This window comes from Chiloscyllium plagiosum, unplaced genomic scaffold (genome assembly GCF_037043375.1).
Source record: "Chiloscyllium plagiosum isolate Xiang-an unplaced genomic scaffold, Cpla_swu_hap1 HiC_scaffold_32, whole genome shotgun sequence".
NCBI classification, from domain to species: domain Eukaryota; kingdom Metazoa; phylum Chordata; class Chondrichthyes; order Orectolobiformes; family Hemiscylliidae; genus Chiloscyllium; species Chiloscyllium plagiosum.
This window is the reverse complement of record NW_028270170.1, coordinates 38,760,457-38,782,560: the sequence shown is the minus strand read 5'-3', so window position 1 is coordinate 38,782,560 and position 22,104 is coordinate 38,760,457. Positions and strand designations below refer to the sequence as shown.

Below are 22,104 nucleotides of genomic sequence, written 5' to 3'. Positions count from 1 at the left end.
TAAATAAGATTTTTTTTAATAGTAGCAATGTCTTAAATTTCAAAACAGCATTGTATGAAAGTGCAGATATATAATGCGTATTTGTGTTTTGTCATGGTTTGCAGCCATATGTTTATTTTGACTGAAAGAGTGCTTGTGGTGGTATTTTTGCTCTGTGGCACTGGTTTTCAAAATGTGGTTCTCTTGGTGATCTGTGGGCTGATTGGAAGCGAAAATCACTGAAGCTGATATTTGCTGGGAAACGTTTGACTGAACTTGCTGATGGTGTTCTAAAGCACATTCCCAACAATATATAACTGCAGGATCAGATTTTCTATACATATGGGATTGAAAACTGAGGAACTGGCCAAAAGTAGAGGTTGATAGAAGACTGAAGCTCTTCAACATGGAACCAGGTATCACCTCATTAGTGTCTCATTAAAAGTGGCACATCTTTCCCATTATTTGATTTGTGTTTTTTTTTGTGATGGCAAGTGCAAATGGGTAGAGTTATGGTAAGTGGTCTGTATGGTATTTTGCCTAGTCTTAATGGGACATGGATGAAAATGTTTAAGAATCACCTTATTGGATACCTTGTAAAGTAAGGGAAAAGTACTTTGAAACCTATCAAACCCAAAGCTAGTGAAAACAAAATAGTCTTTTGCAGTGAGTTTTGTCCTGACATAGGAGAGCCTTTTTAAAAATAACTGCATTTTGAAAATCCTAACCCTGCTTGCAATCATGCGCATGTGTACTGGTTGTCATGGGGCAGACATTCAAACTTATTGAAATACCAAGTGACAGTCTAAATATTTTTAAATGATATCTCTCCAAAAGCAGCAACTGCTTGAGAAGCAGGGAGTTAACCTGCTCCTGTGACGTGTGCTGCCATATACGATGTTAAAAGTTGATATCTGAACATTTTTCTTCAAGTATTACCCTACTTTTATTTTCAAATATATTCTAGCCTGTAGCCAAATTTGCAACTGCAGAGCTGTTCACTGAACCCAGTTAGACGCAAACTGAAAAGAGCTGTGATTGGTAGTTGTAATTCCAAACTATATTCCACATAGCCTAATTTATGCCCTATTTGTTCGTGACATCTTAATAATTAATTGCTTCATGATGTACTCAACAAGAACAAAATATTTCTGTAGTTGGGGAAATTGTCTAAAAGTTGTCAGAGTTCCCTAAAGCTTTAAAGAAACATCTTTTGATCATGGGGATCTTGCAATAATTGTTGCAAGCTTTAATCTTTTTATCGACCAAATGAATTGGAAAAAGTGGCTTTAGAGAATGAGCTCATGGAATGCATTCAAAACATTTTCCTAGAACATTATTTCAAGGAATTGATGAAGGAAAGAGCTATTCTGAATCTAGTATTTTGTAATGAACATTGTTAATTTAGTAACTTTTATAATTTGCCCTGTTGAAGAGTGATTTATAATAGAATATCAAGTTAAGTTTGAAAATGATTTCCAAAGCTAGGAGCTTGTTTGTCAATAAAGTCAGTTTGCGATGTAGAGAGATTTGGCTGAAGTAAATTGAGAAATGAGCTAAGGAGGGGGCGATTGAGGGGGTAAAACAGAAAAGTGAAATTTATGTAGAAGTTCAGCCATGACTTTAATGAATGATGAAGTGCACCTGATGGGCCTGCTCCCTTTTTGCTTGCAACTTTATATTGGTAACTAGGGCTGCTGAAGAATAGCTCCAAAGATTAGAGCTACCTCTAGCTGCTTACTTGACATTGGCTCTTTTATTGCATAAGACATCCTTTAAAATGCTCTCCTTGATATAACACACTGCTTCATTGGCTCCTGAATGCTATATTTCAGCCATTAGTGACAAGGGTTGTAATTATGATAAAGCTAGCTGTGCATATCTACCTCTGCACATGACAGTGGTCTCTTGGTCTTTATCTTGCACTGTATGATGCAGTTCCATATGGTTGCCTTTAATAGCGAGGTTAATCTTTAGTTTGAGAAGGGAGAAGATAAAAATGCATCAGTGTAAAAATGGGACGGGCTGCCCTGTTCCATTCTGATATTTTTAATAAGTCTTGGCTGCATTACTATTTTTCCTGAGTGGATTGTAAAATCTAAAACTTTTTTTCCAGTTAGAGAGGGTGCTGCCTTAATTGGGGTTTATATAATATTCTATTTGGGAATTTGCTGGTAGAATATGCAAGAAGGTGTATACTTAACTGGTGCTCACTGATATTACCTAGTATGGTAACAATGTCTGAAAATGAACCTTCCAGCTCAGTGAGCAAACTTATATCCAGAACCTCGACCTGAGCTACAAATCTTCTCAAAACTCACTAATACTTAATTGATGTGAGAGAATTCATCTGTGTGCCAACGAAATAAAAACTGGGTACTGAATTTTTAGAATTTTCTATTTGCTTAGTTTTCTGAATTTAAATTCTACACTTTATTTCATGTACACCAATTTCAATAGTATTGTCGATTTTAGTTTCTACATGTGTGGGGAAAATGTTTAAGAATGTAAAAATACTACTGATGATACCCTATCTCTTGGAGGTTTGCATTGGTCAGGTATACTTGCACTGTTGTGGATATACTTATAGATTTTAAAATGTGAACTTGTGTATCAGGTGGACCTATATAGACTTCTTTCTAAGTCTCCAAATAATCTATGTATCTTGGACTGTATTACAACTTTTTCTTCCTCTCCCTTCCGTGAAGCTGACATCCATAGAGTTTGTCATTTTGTTATTTTTATGCACTTGTGCCTTTTTTCTCTTCCAGTGCTATTTAAATAGTTGTTGTTTCTGTTGATTTTTAATTCTCTCCCTCTCCCATGCTCTCCACCCCTCTTCCCTGCGCCCCCCCCCCGCGCCCCACCACCAACCACCCTTTCACCTCACCCCTACAATTTTAAATTATCTTGTCCTGAAACTAGTTAAATTTGGCTGTTCTGATTCTAAATTACCAGTGATTCTTCGCCTGAAAATGGGTGATAATTTGTTTTCAAGTATTCCATGCTGATGAGATGTAACACATAACAGATTCTGGAATTGTACTGCTGCTACTTCGGATACATCCCTCTCTTTAAACTCTGAAGCAAAATATTCATTGTCCTCATTAGATGTAATCGTCATGCAATAAACATCCAAGTTGAAAACCATCTGTCAAAGCGTGCTCGATGCAGGAATTGTTTCTTTAATTTGAAAGTGTTACCTTCATTATTTAAGGAAAGGTGGGAAATCAGGAAATCATAGACTTCAGTTATAAACTCTGGGTGGACTTAATGGAATCCATAATTGTCAGACTTGAGCGACTTGGAGTATGCCAGTTTGTAATGGAATTGTAAAGCATATGTCATAACTAAGAGACTAATTAGTTGTTTTTATGGTTGTACAAGGGGGGGAATGTCTATGTTGTAATTTTATGAATTTTTCAGAAGGCAGTTGTGTACTTCTACACCAGACATTGTTTGCTAAAAGTGCATGAAATTGATGGCAAATCATTAACCTTGCTTGGAAATAGTTGAGATGGTGGAAAATAAGACACAATTATAACAAATGTGTATGCAAATTAAAAGAAAATAATGAATGATGTCTTCAACTGTTTATTGTTATCCAAGACACAAAAGACAAATGAAGGATGGACTCTGATGCATCAATGAAGGAATAAGGGCTTTTGCCCGAAACGTCGATTTTGCCTGTCCTCGGATGCTGCCTGAATTGCTGTGCTCTTCCAGCACCACTGATCCAGAATCTGATGCATCAATGTTTGAATGCAAACATTTTGGACCATAAAAGGTCTGAGTTGGAAGCAAATAGCTTTCTTGATTTGGAATGATACCCACCTGTGTTAATTTCTGCCATGGATTTTCACATGACTTAGTAGGCTGATTCTTCACTTATTAAAATTGGGCAGGTGAGCAGAGTGTTCCAACAGAAATTAGGATCTGGATTGCAGGATTTGGTGCTTCCCTCCTTTCCTGTTGTACCTCATCATTTAAGATGTTGGGACTTGATGTATGATTTCAGCTTGATGGACAAGGTGTCACTCTGAACTAATCTTTTTCCGCTACAATGTGGGTTTCGTTGACGCAATTTCACGCGATTGACGAATTGGAGGTGTTGTTTCTAAAGCACAAACTTTTAGAATGTGTTGGCTGTAATGAGATTACTTTGCCAACACTTTAAGTGCTGTTTCTAAAGTGCAATTTTCCTATAACATGGGACTGCACAAAAACTCAACCATCATCTTATAGAAGAACTACCTGTATTGGTAACCAGCTTCTCCCATTATTGAGGCCATTGCAGCTGCTTTTAAGTAGAGCTTCAGTCTCTTTTGAAGTGTTTAACTTTCGGCTTCCTCTGAAATGTTGGCCATTTGAGAGTTGGCTAACAGGACCTAGCATGGGAGACTTTATTGCTACTCAACTGTAGCTGGTCCACATTTTGCAAGAGTTTTGCCTCAATGCTTTGTGGGCCTGGGGCTATCCTTTACCCTTGTTTGACCCCAGTTTGGAGATTGAAGGACCTTTTTATGATCTTTGTCACTGTCTAAGGAAAGGGACAAGCCAGTCAGAATTGAGATGATGAATTTCTTCTGAGTTGTGGAATTCCCTATCATTGAAAGCTGTTGGGGCCAGTTTGTTAGATAAATTCAAAAGGGAGCTGGATGTGGCCCTTTTTTTTGGCTAAAGGGATCAAGCAGCATACTGAAACTGCATGATCAGTCATGATATTGGACAGCTCGAAGGGCTGAATAGCCTACTCCTGCACCTGTTTTCCATGTTTATATGTTTACCAGATCTACATTTAAGGGTTTGTAGTTATGAAGTCATTACAGGACTTTAATGAGAGTATTGAGTACAGGAGTTGGGAGGTCATGTTGCGGCTGTACAGGATATTGGTTAGGCCACTATTGGAATATTGCGTGCAATTCTGGTCTCCTTCCTATCGGAAAGATGTTGTGAAACTTGAAAGGGTTCAGAAAAGATTTACAAGGATGTTGCCAGGGTTGGAGGATTTGAGCTATTGGGTGAGGCTGAACAGACTGGGGCTGTTTTACCTGGAGCGTTGGAGGCTGAGGGGTGACCTCGTAGAGGTTTACAAAATTATGAGGGGCATGGATAGGATAAATAGACAAAGTCTTTTCCCTGGGGTCAGGGAGTCCAGAACTAGAGGGCATAGGTTTGGGGTGAGAAGGGAAAGATATAAAAGGGACCTAAGGGGCAACCTTTTCATGCAGAGGGTGGTACGTGTATGGAATGATCTGCCAGAGGAAGTGGTGGAGGCTGGTACAATTGCAGCATTTAAGAGGCATTTGGATGGGTATATGATTAGGAAGAGTTTGGAGGGATATGGGCCGGGTGCTGGCAGGTGGGACTAGATTGGGTTGGAACATCTGGTCGGCATGGACAGGTTGGACTGAAGGTCTGTTTCCATGCTGTACATCTCTATGACTCTAAGTTATTTGCATCACCAAATGGTTGGTGTACATTCCACAGAGTCTAATTTACTGCGCCAAATCATTTGGTCAGTTGACTTAAATCGATGACGGGTTCCTGATGTTCTCGACACTTTTTTCTTGGTCTTTGTAGTGATACAAATGTAGGTCAGACATTCTTGTGTGGAATGTCTAAAGCCACATTCTACTTTTGGGAAGATTTTGCTGGCTACATTAAAAAAAATAGTTTGTTCAGGAGAATGGGTAAAACAGAAATAACTCCACTCAATTGTTTCCACAGAATAATTGAGCTCCCTTCTTGATCATTGCATGGTTAATACTGCTGTCTCACAACACCAGGGACCCGGTTTCAATTCCAGCCTCTGGCGACTGTGTGGAGCTTGCACATTCTTCCTGTGTCTTTGTGAGTTTCCTCCCAGGTACTCCAGTTTCCCCCCACGGTCCAAAGATGTGCAGGTTCGGTGAATTGGTCATGCTAAATTGCCCATAGTGTTCAGGGTGAGTAGGTTAGATTCATTAGTCATGGAAAGTGTAGAGAAATGGGTCTGTATGGCATACTCTTCAGAGGGTCTGTGTGGACTTGTTGGGTGAAACAGCCTGTTTCTGCACTGTAGGGATTCTGTGATTAAGGTTGTCACAGTCCCTGTAGCAAGGGGACAATGGGTAGTTAACTTTCTCCAAATTTTGAGAGAGAATTTCATGGAAGTTTGATGTGAACACAAATGCCAGTTTTGAATTCCTCAATTGGAACACTATCAGGACTATAAGCTTTGTTTTTTTGCATTTGCTAAATTACTTAGTGCAGAATCTCCCATTTGATAGTTCAACCATGGAGACGTCTTCGTGGATCACTAACTTGATATGATTGCGCGTTTCCATAATCCCTTGAATTATGATACAAAGTACTTCAAGTTGTAATCTCCAGTTACATCCAGCATCACACATAAGTCAATAAAAAAATGAGAATGAAGATGAATGCGTGACTGAAAATAGTATAGTTGAAAGGGCTTTAGATACTTGGGGTGTTGGAATTGGGTTTAGGAGACTGCAGGTAGACCCACACTAGATGGTTTACACCTAACTAGTGTTTGAGCTGAGTTTCTTTGTTTTGCCTATGCTACTAGGAAAGGTTCATACTTGGCAGAGATCTGGGAGCTAGGTGACCTTCCCAGAATACTGAGGAGATTGGTGCTAGAGTGGAGTATAGTAAGTTAGGTGGGTTTAGAGTAAAGGCGAAAAATAATTTTCTAAATCAGGAATTAGATTTCACTGTTTTTGTGAGTGTATGATATATAACATTTGAGCTACAGGCAGAGATTGCTATGTGAAATATCATTGTCTAGATGGCGTATTACTTGCTAGAACTTGCAGATGATGTGATCATGAACTGAGACAATCAGTGCAAACTACTGACTATACAATTGTGTTGTCATCAAATAAGTCATGAACTGAAGCTTTATAAGGCAATGTTAATTTTGTAGAATTCTCCCTTTTAAATTATATCAAGCAAGCATCAGTTGCAAAATCCTAGATGTGCTTCAGAATTGGTGTGCCATGTTTACACTGACTGTATTTAAAACTTTTAAGCGAATAATAGTGGATGTTTTAAAGGTGGTTGGGATAGGCTAATCCAGTGGGCAGGGTTGAATGGCTTTCAAGTCCTAGGGCACAGATCATGTGGCAGGTAGAGGTAGATGCTGGAGAATATTTCAAGTGTAATTATGCAGGGGACACCAAATTAACATATGGAAACTTTGGGAGGGCGTGTAAGGAGAATGGAAAGCCGGGGCAGTATTAGAAAGTAGTATAGAATCCCTACACTGTGTGGAAACAGGCCATTAGGTCCAACAAGTCCACGCTGACCTTCTGAAGAGTATCCCACCCAGACCCTACTCTATTACTTTACCTGTGACTAATGCACCTAATGTGTACACACTTGGATTATGGGAAGAAACACACACATACTCAGAACGTGCAGACTCCTTACAGACAGTTGCCTGTGGCTGGAATTGAACCTGGGTCCCTGACGCTGTGAGGCAGTAGTGCTAACCGTTTAGAATATTAACTAAATATTTCAAAAAGAACTACAGTCCTGTAAACACTCAGGTACCTAATATTTATGTAATATTTCAAAGTGGCCAATTTTTAAAAAACAAGTTAGCAATTAATTTAATTTCCTGTTGCTGAACTGGACTCTGCCATAGTATCTTCAGCTGATCACAGAGTCACGCAATGCAGTATCCTTAGCTGATCCATACTGAGGCACACACAACACAGGGTTGAATCTACCCAACCCCTTCTGTCTTTTGTGAGCAAGTTGGGGGAGTTGCATGAGATAGCCAGTTTCCTGCTGCTGAGAGCAGAATGTTCAATTTTCCAACCAAGTTCTTAGTTAATAAATCTTTCAGTTTTTGTCTCTCTTAGAAACTCATTATGTTGTGTTGGAGTGTCAGACATTGGAGAAGTTTTCAAAATCTTGAGGGGTATGGATAGGGTGAATAGCCAAGGTCTTTTCCCCAAGGCAGTGGAGTCCAAAATGGGGGGGAGGGAGGGAGTGGATAGATTTAAGGAATGAGGAGAATGATGATATAAAAGGGACCTGACAGGCAATCTTTTCACGCAGCAAATGTGAACGGGCTGCCAGACGAAGTGGTGGAGACTGATACAATTACTATGTTTAAGAGACATCTGGATGGGTTCATGCATAGAAAAGGTTTAGAGGGATATGGGCCAAATGCTGTCAAATGGGACGAGATTAACTTAGGATATCTGGTTGACATGGATGAGCTGGACTGAAGGGTCTGTTTTTGTGATTTACAGTTTTGACTCAAGAAGGAAATCATTAAAGTGCAACTACAGGCGGTAATGTTGCTACATGACTACATTACCAAATAAAGGAGTCAAAATGAGAAAAGACAGTAGCTCCTGAAATTCAAAACGTGACTCTAATTTGAAGACGGGAACAAAATACTTGTTCAAAATTTTTTGTAGTTTGTTTGTTTCTCGTTAATTGCCTAATCTCCTTTTAAGGGAACAATGCACACTTTAGTTACTCATTGCCTTTTTATATACTTGTTAAAAATTTTGTAATCTGTTTTTGTTTTTCCTCGTTTTCTCATTCCATTGTTCCTTTCCTTTAAAAAAGGAAATGCTGGAGAAACTCTGATCTGGTAGCATCTGTGGAGGGAGAAGCAGAGTCATGTTTCAAATCCAATCACTCTTTGAACTTTTTATTTTGGTCATTCTTTGGGTCACTTTTCTAAACCTCTATCCTGTTCCTGCGCTCATCTGCAAAAGTAATATTTCTTAGTTGTGTTATGGATTTTTTTTAGTTATGCCATAGTTTTTATATTATTTGTATCCCCCCAGTACCAGTTTGGCTACGGTCTGCAAATGTCTTGAGGCAACTTATCAGTGACGTTCAAAAAGTTTAATTCACTCAACTGAATGCAACAAAGCTTTTGTGGCCTCCAGCATGTTCCACCACTAAATTTTAAAAAAAAGTTGGTTAAATCTGTACGATACCTGTACCCATTCTTGGAGAACAAAAAAAATGAATGCAGTATGCCCAATAGAGGGCAGCATTGTGAGGCTGCATGAATGGACATTTCTATAATTTTAGATATATTTGAAAAGGCCCTTGCACCCATTTGGGCTCCTCTTCCAAAATTGTCAATACCTGAATGCTACCATTGCAACATTACATTTGCTTTTTTTAAAAAAAACACTGGCTGAATGCTGTGGTTCTGTTTGCTGAGCTGGAAGTTTTTGTTGCAAACATTTCGTCCCCTGTCTAGGTGACATCCTCAGTGCTTGGGAGCCTCCTGTGAAGCGCTTCTGTGGTGTTTCCTCCGGCATTTATAGTGGCCTGTCCCTGCCGCTTCCGGTTGTCAGTTTCAGCTGTACGCTGTAGTGGCCGGTATATTGGGTCCAGGCCTATGTGTTTGTTGATGGAGTTTGTGGATGAGTGCCATGCTTCTAGGAATTCCTTGGCTGTTCTTTGTTTCGCTTGCCCTATAATGGTAGTGTTGTCCCAGTCAAATTCATGTTGCTTGTCGTCTGTGTGTGTGGCTACTAAGGATAGCTGGTCGTGTCGTTTCGTGGCTAGTTGATGTTCGTGGATGCGGATCGTTAGCTGTCTTCCTGTTTGTCCTATATAATGTTTTGTGCAATCCTTGCATGGGATTTTGTACACTACATTAGTTTTGCTCATGAATTTGACTGGGACAACACTACCATTATAGGGCAAGCGAAACAAAGAACAGCCAGGGAATTCCTAGAAGCATGGCACTCATCCACAAACTCCATCAACAAACACATAGACCTGGACCCAATATACCGGCCACTACAGCGTACAGCTGAAACTGACAACCGGAAGCGGCAGGGACAGGCCACTATAAATGCCGGAGGAAACACCACAGAAGCGCTTCACAGGAGGCTCCCAAGCACTGAGGATGTCACCTAGACAGGGGACGAAACGTTTGCAACAAAAACTTCCAGCTCGGCGAACAGAACCACAGCAACGAGCACCCGAGCTACAAATCTTCTCACAAACTTTGAACTGGCTGAATCTTTAGCTGAGAAGGAACAAAGTTGAAACATTTTTGACTCCATCTGTTTTCCTAACCCAAGAAAGATCCACCTTCTGAAAACACAACCTAACAAGCTGAATTTGAAATCTTACTTGCTGCCAGTCCACCAGGACACCAAAGTTGGTGTTTGCAGCTCGCTGATCTGTGCGATGCCTTTGGCCTCAAACCTGCAATGTCTTTGGCTGACCAGTTCCATTGCAAAGGTTATTCTGGGCATCCAGTTCACAAAGTCCATTGATGTACAGCAGATGTGTTTAGACCATTGTCTCAATTTTTAGGACCTAAGCTGATTCAGAATATTAACAGCAATTTAATTTGGTGTTTTGAGAGTAAATCTGAAACTGACTGTATGTTTATAGGTGTTACTTTGTATCCACATGGTGAACTCGCTGCTGATTTAGTACAGCTTGCTGAAATGGGTCACCTGTGACCAGTTATGGAGATACATGTCTGTATAACCAAAGCCTGCAAGGCAATGAGGCAAATTTATCATTCAAGATTAATATTTATTTTGTGGGAATTTTCTGTTCAAGTCTTACTGCCACAAAGTTTACTATCCAGAGTTGCACAGGTGGTATTCCTGTGATTTTTCTATCACTTGTTTAATAGCTCTGTAAGCACTAATATTTTGAAGTGGTGTTCTTCAACTGCTGTATGTTATGAGTGCATTGTATAAAACTGTTGAGAAACCTGTCATAGAAAATGTTTGCAAGCATCTTGACTGTGTCCAAAAAAAACCTTTTAACAGACACAAAAATGTCAAAAGTGCAAATTAGTACTCCTGGACTGAATGCCTCATTTGTTGTATTTTCAGTGAAACGTGATATCCAGCAAGATGACGAAGAAGCTGTCCGTGTTAAAGAGCAGAGTATTCTGGAGCTGGGAGGGCTCCTTGCCAAAACTGGGCAAGCAGCAGGTAAACTGTATAACAGTGTCTTTAGTTGAGATATATACACAGCAGCATACATTGAATGCACCTGAGACTGAGCTACAAAAACCTGTTTCTCTTTAGGGCATTCAAGTTTCTTGTTTATGCATGATGATGCAGCAGACGAGTCTTACAAGGAGACTGTGTGAAATGGGCATTTGACAAATTTGAGATATTTGTAGTTACTCCTGCACCTGCTTGGGGTGCTTTCCCCAAATTGTTTATCCCTTAATGCTGCCATCACAACATTGCTGTTTCTTCAAAAATGTGCTCTGCTGAATCTTCAGCTGAGAAGAAACAAAGCCTTTTTGACTCCATCTGTTTTCCTAACCCATCAAAGATCTACTCTCTGAAATCACAGCTTAACAGGCTGAATTTGAAATCTTTCTTGCAGCCAGACCACCAGGACACAAAAGGTGGTAGTCATAGCTTATGTTAAAAGGTATTTTGCTGGATTGTTGATTTTTGGATGGGAAAAGGCAGACCCTTTGATGATTCTTTCCTATTTTGTTTTCAATCTGATTGTCAGAAGTTTTATTGCAGATGTTACCAAGTAATCTTACAGTCATAGAATCCGAGAGCAGTACAGCACAGAAACAGACCCTTTGGCATGTATGATCAAACAAAATCCCAAACTAAACTGGTGTCTCCTGCCTGCTCCTGGTCCATATCCCTCCAAATCTTTCCTATTCATGTATTTATCCAAACGTCTTTTAAACGTTGTAATTGTACCACACCCACCACCCTCAGTGTGAAACAATTTCTTTTTTGTTTTAAAATCTCTCTCCTCTGACATTTTTTTTGTTTTAAAAGTATACTCCTTAGTCTTGAAATCACAGATGTTGCCTGACTTGTTGAGCACGCTGAGGACTTTGTAGAAACTTAGATGGCACAGTGTCTAATAACAGTAGTATTGGATTGTATCCATTTAAGTGGAATAAACACACTACAATTACTTTTGGAAAGTCCAAACCTGGTTTCCAATAAATGCGAGCTACAGTGTAAAATTGATTATAAGCTGATATTATTTGAAATTTTATTCAGATGATCCCTGAATAACTGGTAAATGAAATGGTAGATCTTTTGCTTGTACATTATGGAGTATTCTTTTAATATTAGGCAAAAGTGAGGACCGCAGATCCTGGAAACCAGAGTTTAGATCAGAGTAGTGCTGGAAAAGCACAGCAGGTCAGGCAGCAGAGGAGCAGGAAAATCGACATTTCGGGCAAAAGCCCTTCATCAGGAAGGGCTTTTGCTGCCTTGCTTTTGCTGCCTTGCTTTTCCATCACCACTCTGATCTATTCTTAATATTAGGTTTGTTTGATCTATAGAATGAGCTTTATTCTGCACTAAACTAACCTACCTCTCATTTAGACTTGCTAGATACTAAATTGCGAAGATGCTTCAATTGATAAGCATTTTAAGTACATAAATTATGTAAATACTTTCAGAAACCCTATATAATCTATTTGCCAAGAATATTTTAAAGCACTTCTCACCCTCTCCCAATTCAGACTTGTTTCACGTTTTTAGAGACATTCCCTCTTGAATTGAGAAGTGAAAGTTGATTTTTCTCCAGTTTCATCCAAGCTCTCAAAGCATTCTTCCCCTCTCTCGTTGACAGAAATGCACATACAACTAGCCTTCATAAGGTATACCCTGTTCTCTGTGCAAACTTGGATGATTCTTAGCAGAATTTAAGAACAGTATGTCAGATTAGGACTTTGCCTTAGAGGTTGTTTAGTTTCTACACAAAGTAATTTTCACAGCAGAAGACCATTTGGCCCGCTGTACTGAATTTGCTTATTTGGTATTTTCAATCCATTACAAAGCATGAGACCTGGATATTTGAATTTTTAAAAATTGCAATTGTGGGATAGGTGTTGCTAGGTTAGTCAGCATTTATTGTCCATCCTGATTGCTGATGTCTGTGTGGTGTTCTGTTGGGAAGGGATGATTTTGCCCCAGTGACACTGAAGGAATGGTGATCAAGAGACATACAGTACAAAAGGGGACCTTTGGTCCATCGAGTCAGTAGTGTCAAAGCTACACTAAACCTGCACTAATCTGTTTCTAGCAGTATACTCATACCCTTAAATGTTATGACATTTCAAATGCTTGTCCCAATACTTTTTGAAGGTTGAGGGTCCCCCTGTCTCGATGAAAATTATTTTCCTCAAACCTCCTCTAAATCCCTTGCCTTTCATTGTAAAATTATGCCTCCTTGTTGACCTTTCGAATAAGGGGATCAGTTGCTTTCTGTCCATCCTACACATGCATCTCAATCTTACCTCTGCTCCAAAGCAAATATGAGTTTATCGGTCTCTCTCCACCCTGCTTCATCCGCTCTGACTGACTGTAGTGCGGAGACCAGAATTGCATACAGTCATCCAACTGTGGCCTAACAGTGTGTACTGCTCCAGCATAACCTCCCTGCTCTTATAATCTACACCTTGACTAGAAAAGATGTGCTGCCTTAACTACCCTATTAAACTTCTCTACCACCTTCAGGAATTTATGGACAAGCAAATTGCAAGTCGTGGTAGTTTATGACTTGAAGGGGAGCTTGCAATGCTGGTGTTCCCCCTGCACCTGCTGCCTTCATCCTTCTGGATGGTAGAGGCCACAGAGTTGGAATCTGCTGTCAACGGAGCCTGAGTGAATTGCTGTAATGCCTGTTCCTTAAATCGGTGCCTTGGTTTTTATTAAACCTTTTGCCACTATAAACTACTGCTAATGCATTCAAATTTTTGAGATTGTACACATTTATGAAATTGCGTGCTTGAGGGGGAAAAATGCCACATAACTTACGCTGAGTGAATGGTTTACCTTTCAGATAGTTTGTTCAGATTTTTTTTTGAAAAAATCTGCTCATTGCTGCCACTTCAGGGAAGTGCATAACTTGTCAAGTTGTTATTTGCTGCAGTGCCCCATGTGTACTCTTTGGGGAAACTGACAGTAGCTTCACTGGATTCCAATGGTGATTATGTTAAATTTTATTTTATTGCACTCTATCTTAGGTTAGACTCCAGATATTTAAAGCATTAAAGGAGGCTATTCAGCCCATTGTATCTATGTCAGTCACCAAAGATCTGTAAAACTTAATTCTGTTTTCTAACTTTTGACCCATAGATCTGGAGGCTATACCAATGCAATGAATAGTTGAATTATAAATCGAATTAGACTGTTTCTCAATATTGTGTTGATTGCATGTTCTAATTATTTTTTGTAGGTTTGCTTTTGTTCATCTTATGACAAACAAAAACGCCAGCTCCAAGAAATGTTCCTATTTCTTGTGACCAGTTGCAGTTTAGATAGGAGTTTTGTAATGTTAACTGGTGATGCCCCTATACCTAAGTCAAAAGTTTCTACCTGCCCTGGAGTTAAGGTAGTATATCTGAACAGGTAGATTAAAAGTTTTAATCGAGAATGACTTTATATTGAAAGGCAGTCTGCTGACACCATGGAGCATGTGTACTATTCCCCATGAATATGGATAAGGCCATGAATCGGTAGAGGGTTGGAGAACGATGAGGCTGGGTTGGAAGGACCAGGCCATGGGGGATGAACACACAGAACCCCAACCTCTCTCTGTTCTCTCCTTCTTCCCAAGACGCTGTTTCATGAATGCATTAGTGCTGCTTAATAGTCATTGCTACTGTTTCACAACAATGCACTTTATTTTCTTGTTTCATCCTTTTTTGTTTTACTTGTATATGGTTTATCTCCTCTAATTACTGTTGCTCAAGCCAGATTAGATGGAGTATTTCCCAGAGTGTGGGCAGTAAGTGCGAAGGAGATTCAGTGGAAATTGAATCTTGGTATTCACAGCTTCAAAACATCTTCAGTACAAAGACAAAGTGCTGAGATTATGTCTGCTAAAATACTAAGTGGCTAATGTCTATGGCCAAAGAAAATTCAGGATTTTGTTTTTCATTTTGTGTATAATGCAGCCCTGATATTTAAAATCCATTTTTCCTCTCCAAAGAACTGGGGGGACTGCTGAAGTACGTCAGACCATTCCTGAATTCCATCAGTAAAGCCAAGGCTGCTCGATTGGTTCGGTCATTGCTCGACTTGTTCCTAGATATGGAAGCGGCAACTGGCCAAGAGGTAAGAGTTAACACTGCTGAATTACGTAGTCATAGAAACATAGAGATGTACAGCATAGAAACAGACTCTTCGGTCCAACACATCCATGCCAACTAGATATCCTGAATTAATCTAGTTCCATTTACAAGCACTTGGCCCATATCCAACTCAACCTTTCCTATTCATATACCCATCCAGATATCTTTTTTAAATGTTTAATTGTACCAACCTCCACCACACCTTCTGGCAGGTCATGGCATACACACACCACCCTTCGCATGAAAAAGTTGCCACTCACGTCCCTTTTTAAATCTTTCCCCTCGCCTAAATCTATGCCACCTAGTTCTGGACTGCTCGATCCAGGTAAAAGATTTACCCTATTCATGCCCTCATGATTTTATAAACCTCTACAAAGTCACGACTTGCTCCAGGGAAAATAGCCCCTGCCTATTCAGCCTCTCCTTATAGCTCAAACCCTCCAAGCCTGGTAACATCCTTGTAAGTTTTTTCTGAACCCTTTACTCAAATTGATTTTCTATTTAATGTTTAATCTGATAGAACAAGCAAAAGAATACAATTTAAATAAAGCAGGATTGATATCGACTCAATTCTTGGATTTTACAATCTCATGGCTATAGATAATGAATCTGGAACTTAAATTGATATAGGTGAAGTTGAAAGCGCAGTCCACCTGTTCTTCCAGCTGGTAGCTATTGTAAGGTGTGAAGGAACTATCAAAAGGATAACTAGCTACCTAATACAAGTCACCATGGATCAGTGCTGATCCGACTTGGGGACCTTAGTGATATTCTTCAAATGAGCCGTTAAACTGAGACCCATCCGTTGTGTCTACAAAATCCCTGTGATACTCTTTGAAGAAAAATTGAAATATTGGACAGTATTTATCCCTCCAGTGATCTCACTAAACCCGATGATCTAGTCATGTATTTTATTGCTGTTTGTATGGCTAAGTTTTACTGTGTATTTGAAGCCTTTCTTCTTCTTATTTTGGCACATCCTGAGACTCCAAAATCTGTGACAGTTTGTTTTTAAAAAAAATTAGATTTTCTATCTTTCTTTGCATAGATTTCTAAAATGACGTGCACTCATACCAGAAGTTATCCTTGTAATTGCCCTTATACTTCCCTATCAGAATTAACTGAACTGTGGCTTTCACAGGTTGAATTATGTTTAGAATGCATCGAGTGGGCAAAATCTGAGAAGAGGACGTTCTTACGCCAGGCTTTGGAGGTATGTTTCTGATTTATTAATTGGTCTCCACAGAGGAAATATCTCACAATATCCAATTCAACTTTGCAATTCACTTGAGTTTAGAAAATGTTTCGAAGTTGAATTGTTTTTAACTAAAGTGCTGTGAACTCCCCATTATCCCATACTCAAAGCATCTGTAATTCTAACGCAAATGGCAAAAATGCAAAGAAAATTTACCATTTTTATAAAAGCTTTCAAATATGTAAATTTGAGAATTTTATGCATGAAGTTTTGGGCGGCACGGTGGCACAGTGGTTAGCACTGCTGCCTCACAGCTCCAGAGACCCGGGTTCAATTCCCGCCTCAGGCGACTGACTGTGTGGAGTTTGCACGTTCTCCCCGTGTCTGCGTGGGTTTCCTCCGGGTGCTCCGGTTTCCTCCCACAGTCCAAAGATGTGCAGGTCAGGTGAATTGGCCATGCTAAATTGCCCGTAGTGTTCGGTATGGGTGGGTTGCGCTTCGGCGGGGCGGTGTGGACTTGTTGGGCCGAAGGGCCTGTATCCACACTGTAATGTAATGTAATCTAATCTTAAAAAAAAAGTTCAATCACACATGTTCATCTGCCATATGGTAGTTCTTCTAGTGCCCCCCCCACCCCTCAACAATCATGTAAGATGATTCCCAAGCAAGGACTGAAGTGAAGATGCATTGTTTTGACTTCAAAACAAATGGGAATGTAAGAGACTAGAAAAGGGTGCTTATCCTTTTGCAGAAATTCGGTGTCAGTTCATCAATGATCTATGACATTAAAGCGCAAAGGAAGAAGTTTAGAGTTATTTGTGAAAGCAGGCAAATGTATAAAAAATATTATTCAAGAGAGCTCCTCGATCTAAATCCTTAATGCTTCAGCCCTGGACATCAAGATGCAAGTGCTTGTTCTGCTGATGACCCTAATGAAGTACTGAGTTTCCAGAATTCAGTGATTAAGTTGCATGCCATTTTAACATTTTAAATTTAAGATTTTTATTGAAAGAATACTTGAGTGTACTGTATTGGATTTCTTTTCTAAGAATATTTCTCATGCGACCAGCAGATTTGTGTAATTGACATCCGCATATATACCAGCTAATAGGAGTTTACTGTACAGGAGGTCTCTGCATAATGAATGGTTTCATTCTTGAGCATGTTTGTAAGTCTATGCTTACGCGAGTTGGAACAATATAACTTATCCATTCATAAGTACAAGCAAGTGTTCACATGTTGGATCCTTAAAATTAGTAGGGATCCTATTTGTATGTATGAGCGTTCATAAGTCAAACACTCGTAAATCGCAGACTGTCTTTACTGTATTCGTATAATTTTCTTTTAAGGCCAGTTACCAAAAGTAATGCTTTTTGGAACAGCAAGCATCTTTTAATTTTGACTTATTTCCCATATTTCACACTTAAATAGTCTTTTTAAAAACTGCTGTTCATAAAATCCATTATTTTGGTTTCCTTGTGTCATTTTGAAGGAATCTCCCTTATCTATTTTTGACCAGCAATATATTGAATTGTTAGATTTGTACAGTTTTTGATACTTGCAACCTTTCTAGGTTCTGCATGGCTTTCACATGATAGTGGGGGAGATTTAGTGTTGGTCCAGTGCTTATGTACTTTCCTGTTAGTGGTTTATGCCATCACTGCATAAGCAGAATCTTGGAACAGGACAGTAGTCCATTGACCTAGTTGAGAGAGTTTTCTTTTGTCTGAATAATTTTGTCTGCCCTTGTGGAACTTAGCTTAGACACACGTGCAGGTTGCCTGTGATGTGACTCTCATTTTTGCTGAAATGGGTCTTCAAGCTTTTGAAATCACTTTCTTTCAAGTGAATTCCTAAAGTTTACAAAATAAAGTTAGCTTGTTCTGAATAGGGCAGTTTGAAATAGCAAGTGAAATCTGTACTTAAAATCTTAAGTGATGCAGTTTAATTTTGATGTGATGAAACTATAGTTTTGTTTTTACAAAGTTGTCTGGTTTATTGCAAAATTGAGGTTGTAGACATCTCAGGGGAACGTGTTTAAACTTGCTCTGATTTGTTGACGTAGAATAAAAACTTTTTGCAAGGAGGTATCATCCAGGGAACTTGTAGAGTAGACAGATTTTTTTTTAAAAATGCAGTTGGAGACATTTTGAAGTTTGTGATGTATTTACAGTTCAACATTTTCCTGAATCATCTTGCATATTGATGGTTATCTTAAAAATCAGAAGATAACTCAAGTATGATATTGTGAGCTTGTCATTTGTAGATGAAGGCTTTCATACATTATAGTGACCATTTGCTTTACAACTAGCTGGTAAAGAGCATCCACTATTGTTCTTGCATCAAGCCTAGGGTCTTCTCTTAATCTCATCTGCAGTGTTCATAGATATAGAATAAGTTTGAAGCAGTCCTAGAGCAGTGAGGTTACACTTAATTGAACAAATTAAATTTTTGATCAGGAAACCTAACACCAATGTCTGTGACTGTTGCCTGGTTTTGTTTCTGAGAGTTGATCTTAAACCAACTGAAACTCGAAGCTGCTAAGACCATGTCTGCTAAGTGCTTGTAAGGTAACAATGAAGTAAAAATGTCCAGTGGAGTGATAGTACAGCACTGTTTAAAGTGGTGACACAAATATGTGGAAGCACTTGTATCTGGAGGAAATTTTGAGTCATGTGTTTGACTCAGACCATCTGTTTTAGTGTTGGCAAAGCTATAGGAGTGTAATCAGCTATTTTAGCTATCGTGGGGAGTAAATTCGACACTTAGTAAAATGAGATTCAGGCTTGAATGATGTGGTAAATGACGAGAAGCTACTCTTGGCAAGAAGAAATGATCTTGATTATACATATAAATACTAATGATCGTTGGTTCACCTTGAAGTAACCTATTTGAGGCTAGAGAGCTGGATTCATTTTGAGGTATATACTTTTCCTAAAGAAGGGATATTTCAATTGAGATGCGTTACTGATTGCAGTATAAATATAGTATCTTTTTTTCCTCATTTTTCCTTCCATCTCCAGGATACAAGTTAAATATATTAAGAACCTTGGGTATACTGAAAAAGAGCAAAATTTAATTGCCAGGATTATTGTCTGAAGTAGTGAGGTTTTAAATGAGGTTTAAATAATTCGCATCTGAGGCAAATGTACTGTTTTTTATGTCATCCCAAGATTTTCAACATTCTGTACTCTTGTACAGAAGTGTACTTTTCTTGTGTAGAAGAATGAGGTGAGAATCTAGAAAAAGCATAAAATTATGAAGGAAATAGATAAGTTAGAAGTAGAGAGGATGTTTCCACTGGCAGGCGAAACTAGGACAAGAAGGCATAGCCTCAAATTTAGAGCATATTTAGGACTGAATTGAGAAGGAACTTCTTCACCCAGAGGGTTGTGAACCTATGGAATTTCATGCCCAATGAAGTAGTTGAGGCTTCCTTATTGAATGTTTTTAAAACAAAGACTTTTTCAACCAGTAAAGGAATTAAGGGTTATGGTGGCAGGGTGGGCAAGTGGAGCTGAGACCGCGATCTTATTGGCTCTTATTTCTTATGTTGGAAACACATTGAGCTTGGATTTTATTCAGGATATTCACTTAAGCTTCATGAACCCACAGACAGTCGGAAGACTTGCAGCACTTTTGCAAATCTACCCACTTGCCATTCATTCAAACTTTACATAATTCTATTGGATGCCATCATTGGAAACAGTTTCAAGCTTATATTTCACTCAGTGGCTGACCATCACATACCAGTTATCTAGTGAGCAGTCAGAAAAGGAGCAGTGATGTACTAGCATCCTGTCACCTTTTGTGGTCAAATTAACATGCTTGACAATGGGAGATTGATCTTTTCAGACAGCCTTGATGACCTAATATCTGAATCACACGTACCGTTGTGCTCCAATGGCCTGTGGAACAACCAGCAGTCTTGATTCATTGATTAAATACTTACAGGAACAGACCAGTAATTTGAGTGAAGAGTATTCCTACTCCATTTTGTATAATGCTGGAAGGTAATAGTAAATTGTGTTGGGCAGAGAGGAGCTGGATTCTAACAGTATTCTGTCCTGTCAGGTTAAATATCCAAATTTGGTGTCCATGATTGGATTGGTAAGCTTTTGACTTGGCAGACTTGCATTACATTCTTGGGATTCAAGTAAATGAATTAAGTTCAGTAGGTCAGTAATGTACAATTTAAGGAGGTTTCATATCTTCACCTACTCCAATTTTTGCCATTTCTGTTGCACTCATTTTTGAAGACAATTTTTTTCAAATTTGTAGCTTTGTATGAAACATCACTTAGAGATCTGTAGACCATTTCTGAGTGTAGTGTGGATATAAATCCATCATCTTAATTTGATATTAATGATATGTGATGTGCAGATAATACAAAACTTGAAAGTATTGTTCACTGTGAAAGAGAAAAGGGATGGACCTCAAGGGGACAGACTTAATTTGATTAAGTTAGTGGACACATGCTAGAAGAAAGTTTGTTCAGAATAGTATGAAGTGTTGCGTTTTGTCGCATGGATGAGAAGAAACAATATTAAAGGCGATGTAGAGACTTGGGGGTAAATGTGCACAAATGCATGAAAATGGTTTCAAAGGTATACTTAATGCCAGACTTTATGAATACAAGGATGGAGTACAAAAGCAACAACTTTGTGGTGAACCTTGAAAAACCCTGTTCAGCATCAAATGGAACTGTCCGTTCACTTCTGCATGCTTTTCGAAGACTGAAGGCCTTTATAGAGCTGCAAAAAGATGCATGAGACGTTTTGATTAGATTAGATTCCCTACAGTGTGGAAACAGGCCATTCGGCCCATCAAGTCTACATCGACCCTCCGAAAAATGACCCACCCACACCCATTACCCTATCCTGTATCCCTGACTAATGCACCTAAGACTATGGGCAATTTAGTCTGGCCAATTCATCTGGGGGAAACCCATGCAGGCACAGGGAGAAGTGTGCAAACTCCACACAGACTGTCGCCCGAGGTCGGAATCTAACCCGGGTCCCTGGTGCTGTGAGGCAGCAGTGCTAACCACAGAGCCACCATGCAGCCCATAATTCTAGAAATGAAGAACTTTGGTTACATAGATTGGAGGAAAATGGGATTGTTCTTGAAAGGCTGAATTGGGGGGGTGGGGGGGGGGGGGTGGGGGTTGGATTTGACTGAAGTGCTCAACATTATGAATGGTCTGGACAGATTTTGGTAGACAAGTGTTCCCATCGGTGGACATCAGTTAACAAAGGAATCAACCATAAAATGAGGAAAAATATTCTGACACCTCGTAGTTTGGATCAGGAATTAATTGCTGCAGTGTATTGGAGGCAGATAAGATTGTGACTTCAAAAAGGAAATTTGATTTGTACCAAGGGAATTTGCAGATTTAAAAATGTTAAAGATTGCATGAAAGTGAAATTGTCTAAGTTGCTCTTAATGAGACCGCATGGTCACCTCCTGTGCTGCACCTATACAGAGTATGATAAATTGCCTTTGTTTTTGATAAGTCAGTCTTGTATAGCACTAAGGGAGACCCCATAAACCATATGAATCTCAACGTGCGATACCAAATAGATTTGGTATTCGTAGTAAGCAATGTATTTTTTGCTTTCAATGTGCATTTAATGTCCTATAAGAGATTCTCTATTGAATTGCCTTTGACTCTAGGGAGGTTTAATTACTATATTGAGTTGTAGTTGCAATAATATTCTGGGTTTTGAAAGGAAATCTCTGATTCAAGTTTAATTTGTAGACTAAATACAATAATTGAAATGTTTGGTTTGACCATTTGAAAATCTGTACAATGTCAACTCTGTATCTA

At 39.1% G+C, this 22,104-nt stretch overlaps 1 protein-coding gene across 1 annotated transcript in view; it reads left to right on the top strand.

Moving 5' to 3' along the window:
- Window positions 1-22,104, top strand: part of LOC122540012 (26S proteasome non-ATPase regulatory subunit 11) — a 96,185-nt gene that overhangs the window by 20,021 nt on the left and 54,060 nt on the right. Inside the window, exons 2-4 of the mRNA XM_043675300.2 lie at window positions 10,836-10,937; window positions 14,938-15,062; window positions 16,221-16,292. Of these exons, the coding sequence (XP_043531235.1) occupies window positions 10,836-10,937; window positions 14,938-15,062; window positions 16,221-16,292 (299 nt within the window). The remainder of the gene's footprint in view (window positions 1-10,835; window positions 10,938-14,937; window positions 15,063-16,220; window positions 16,293-22,104) is intronic.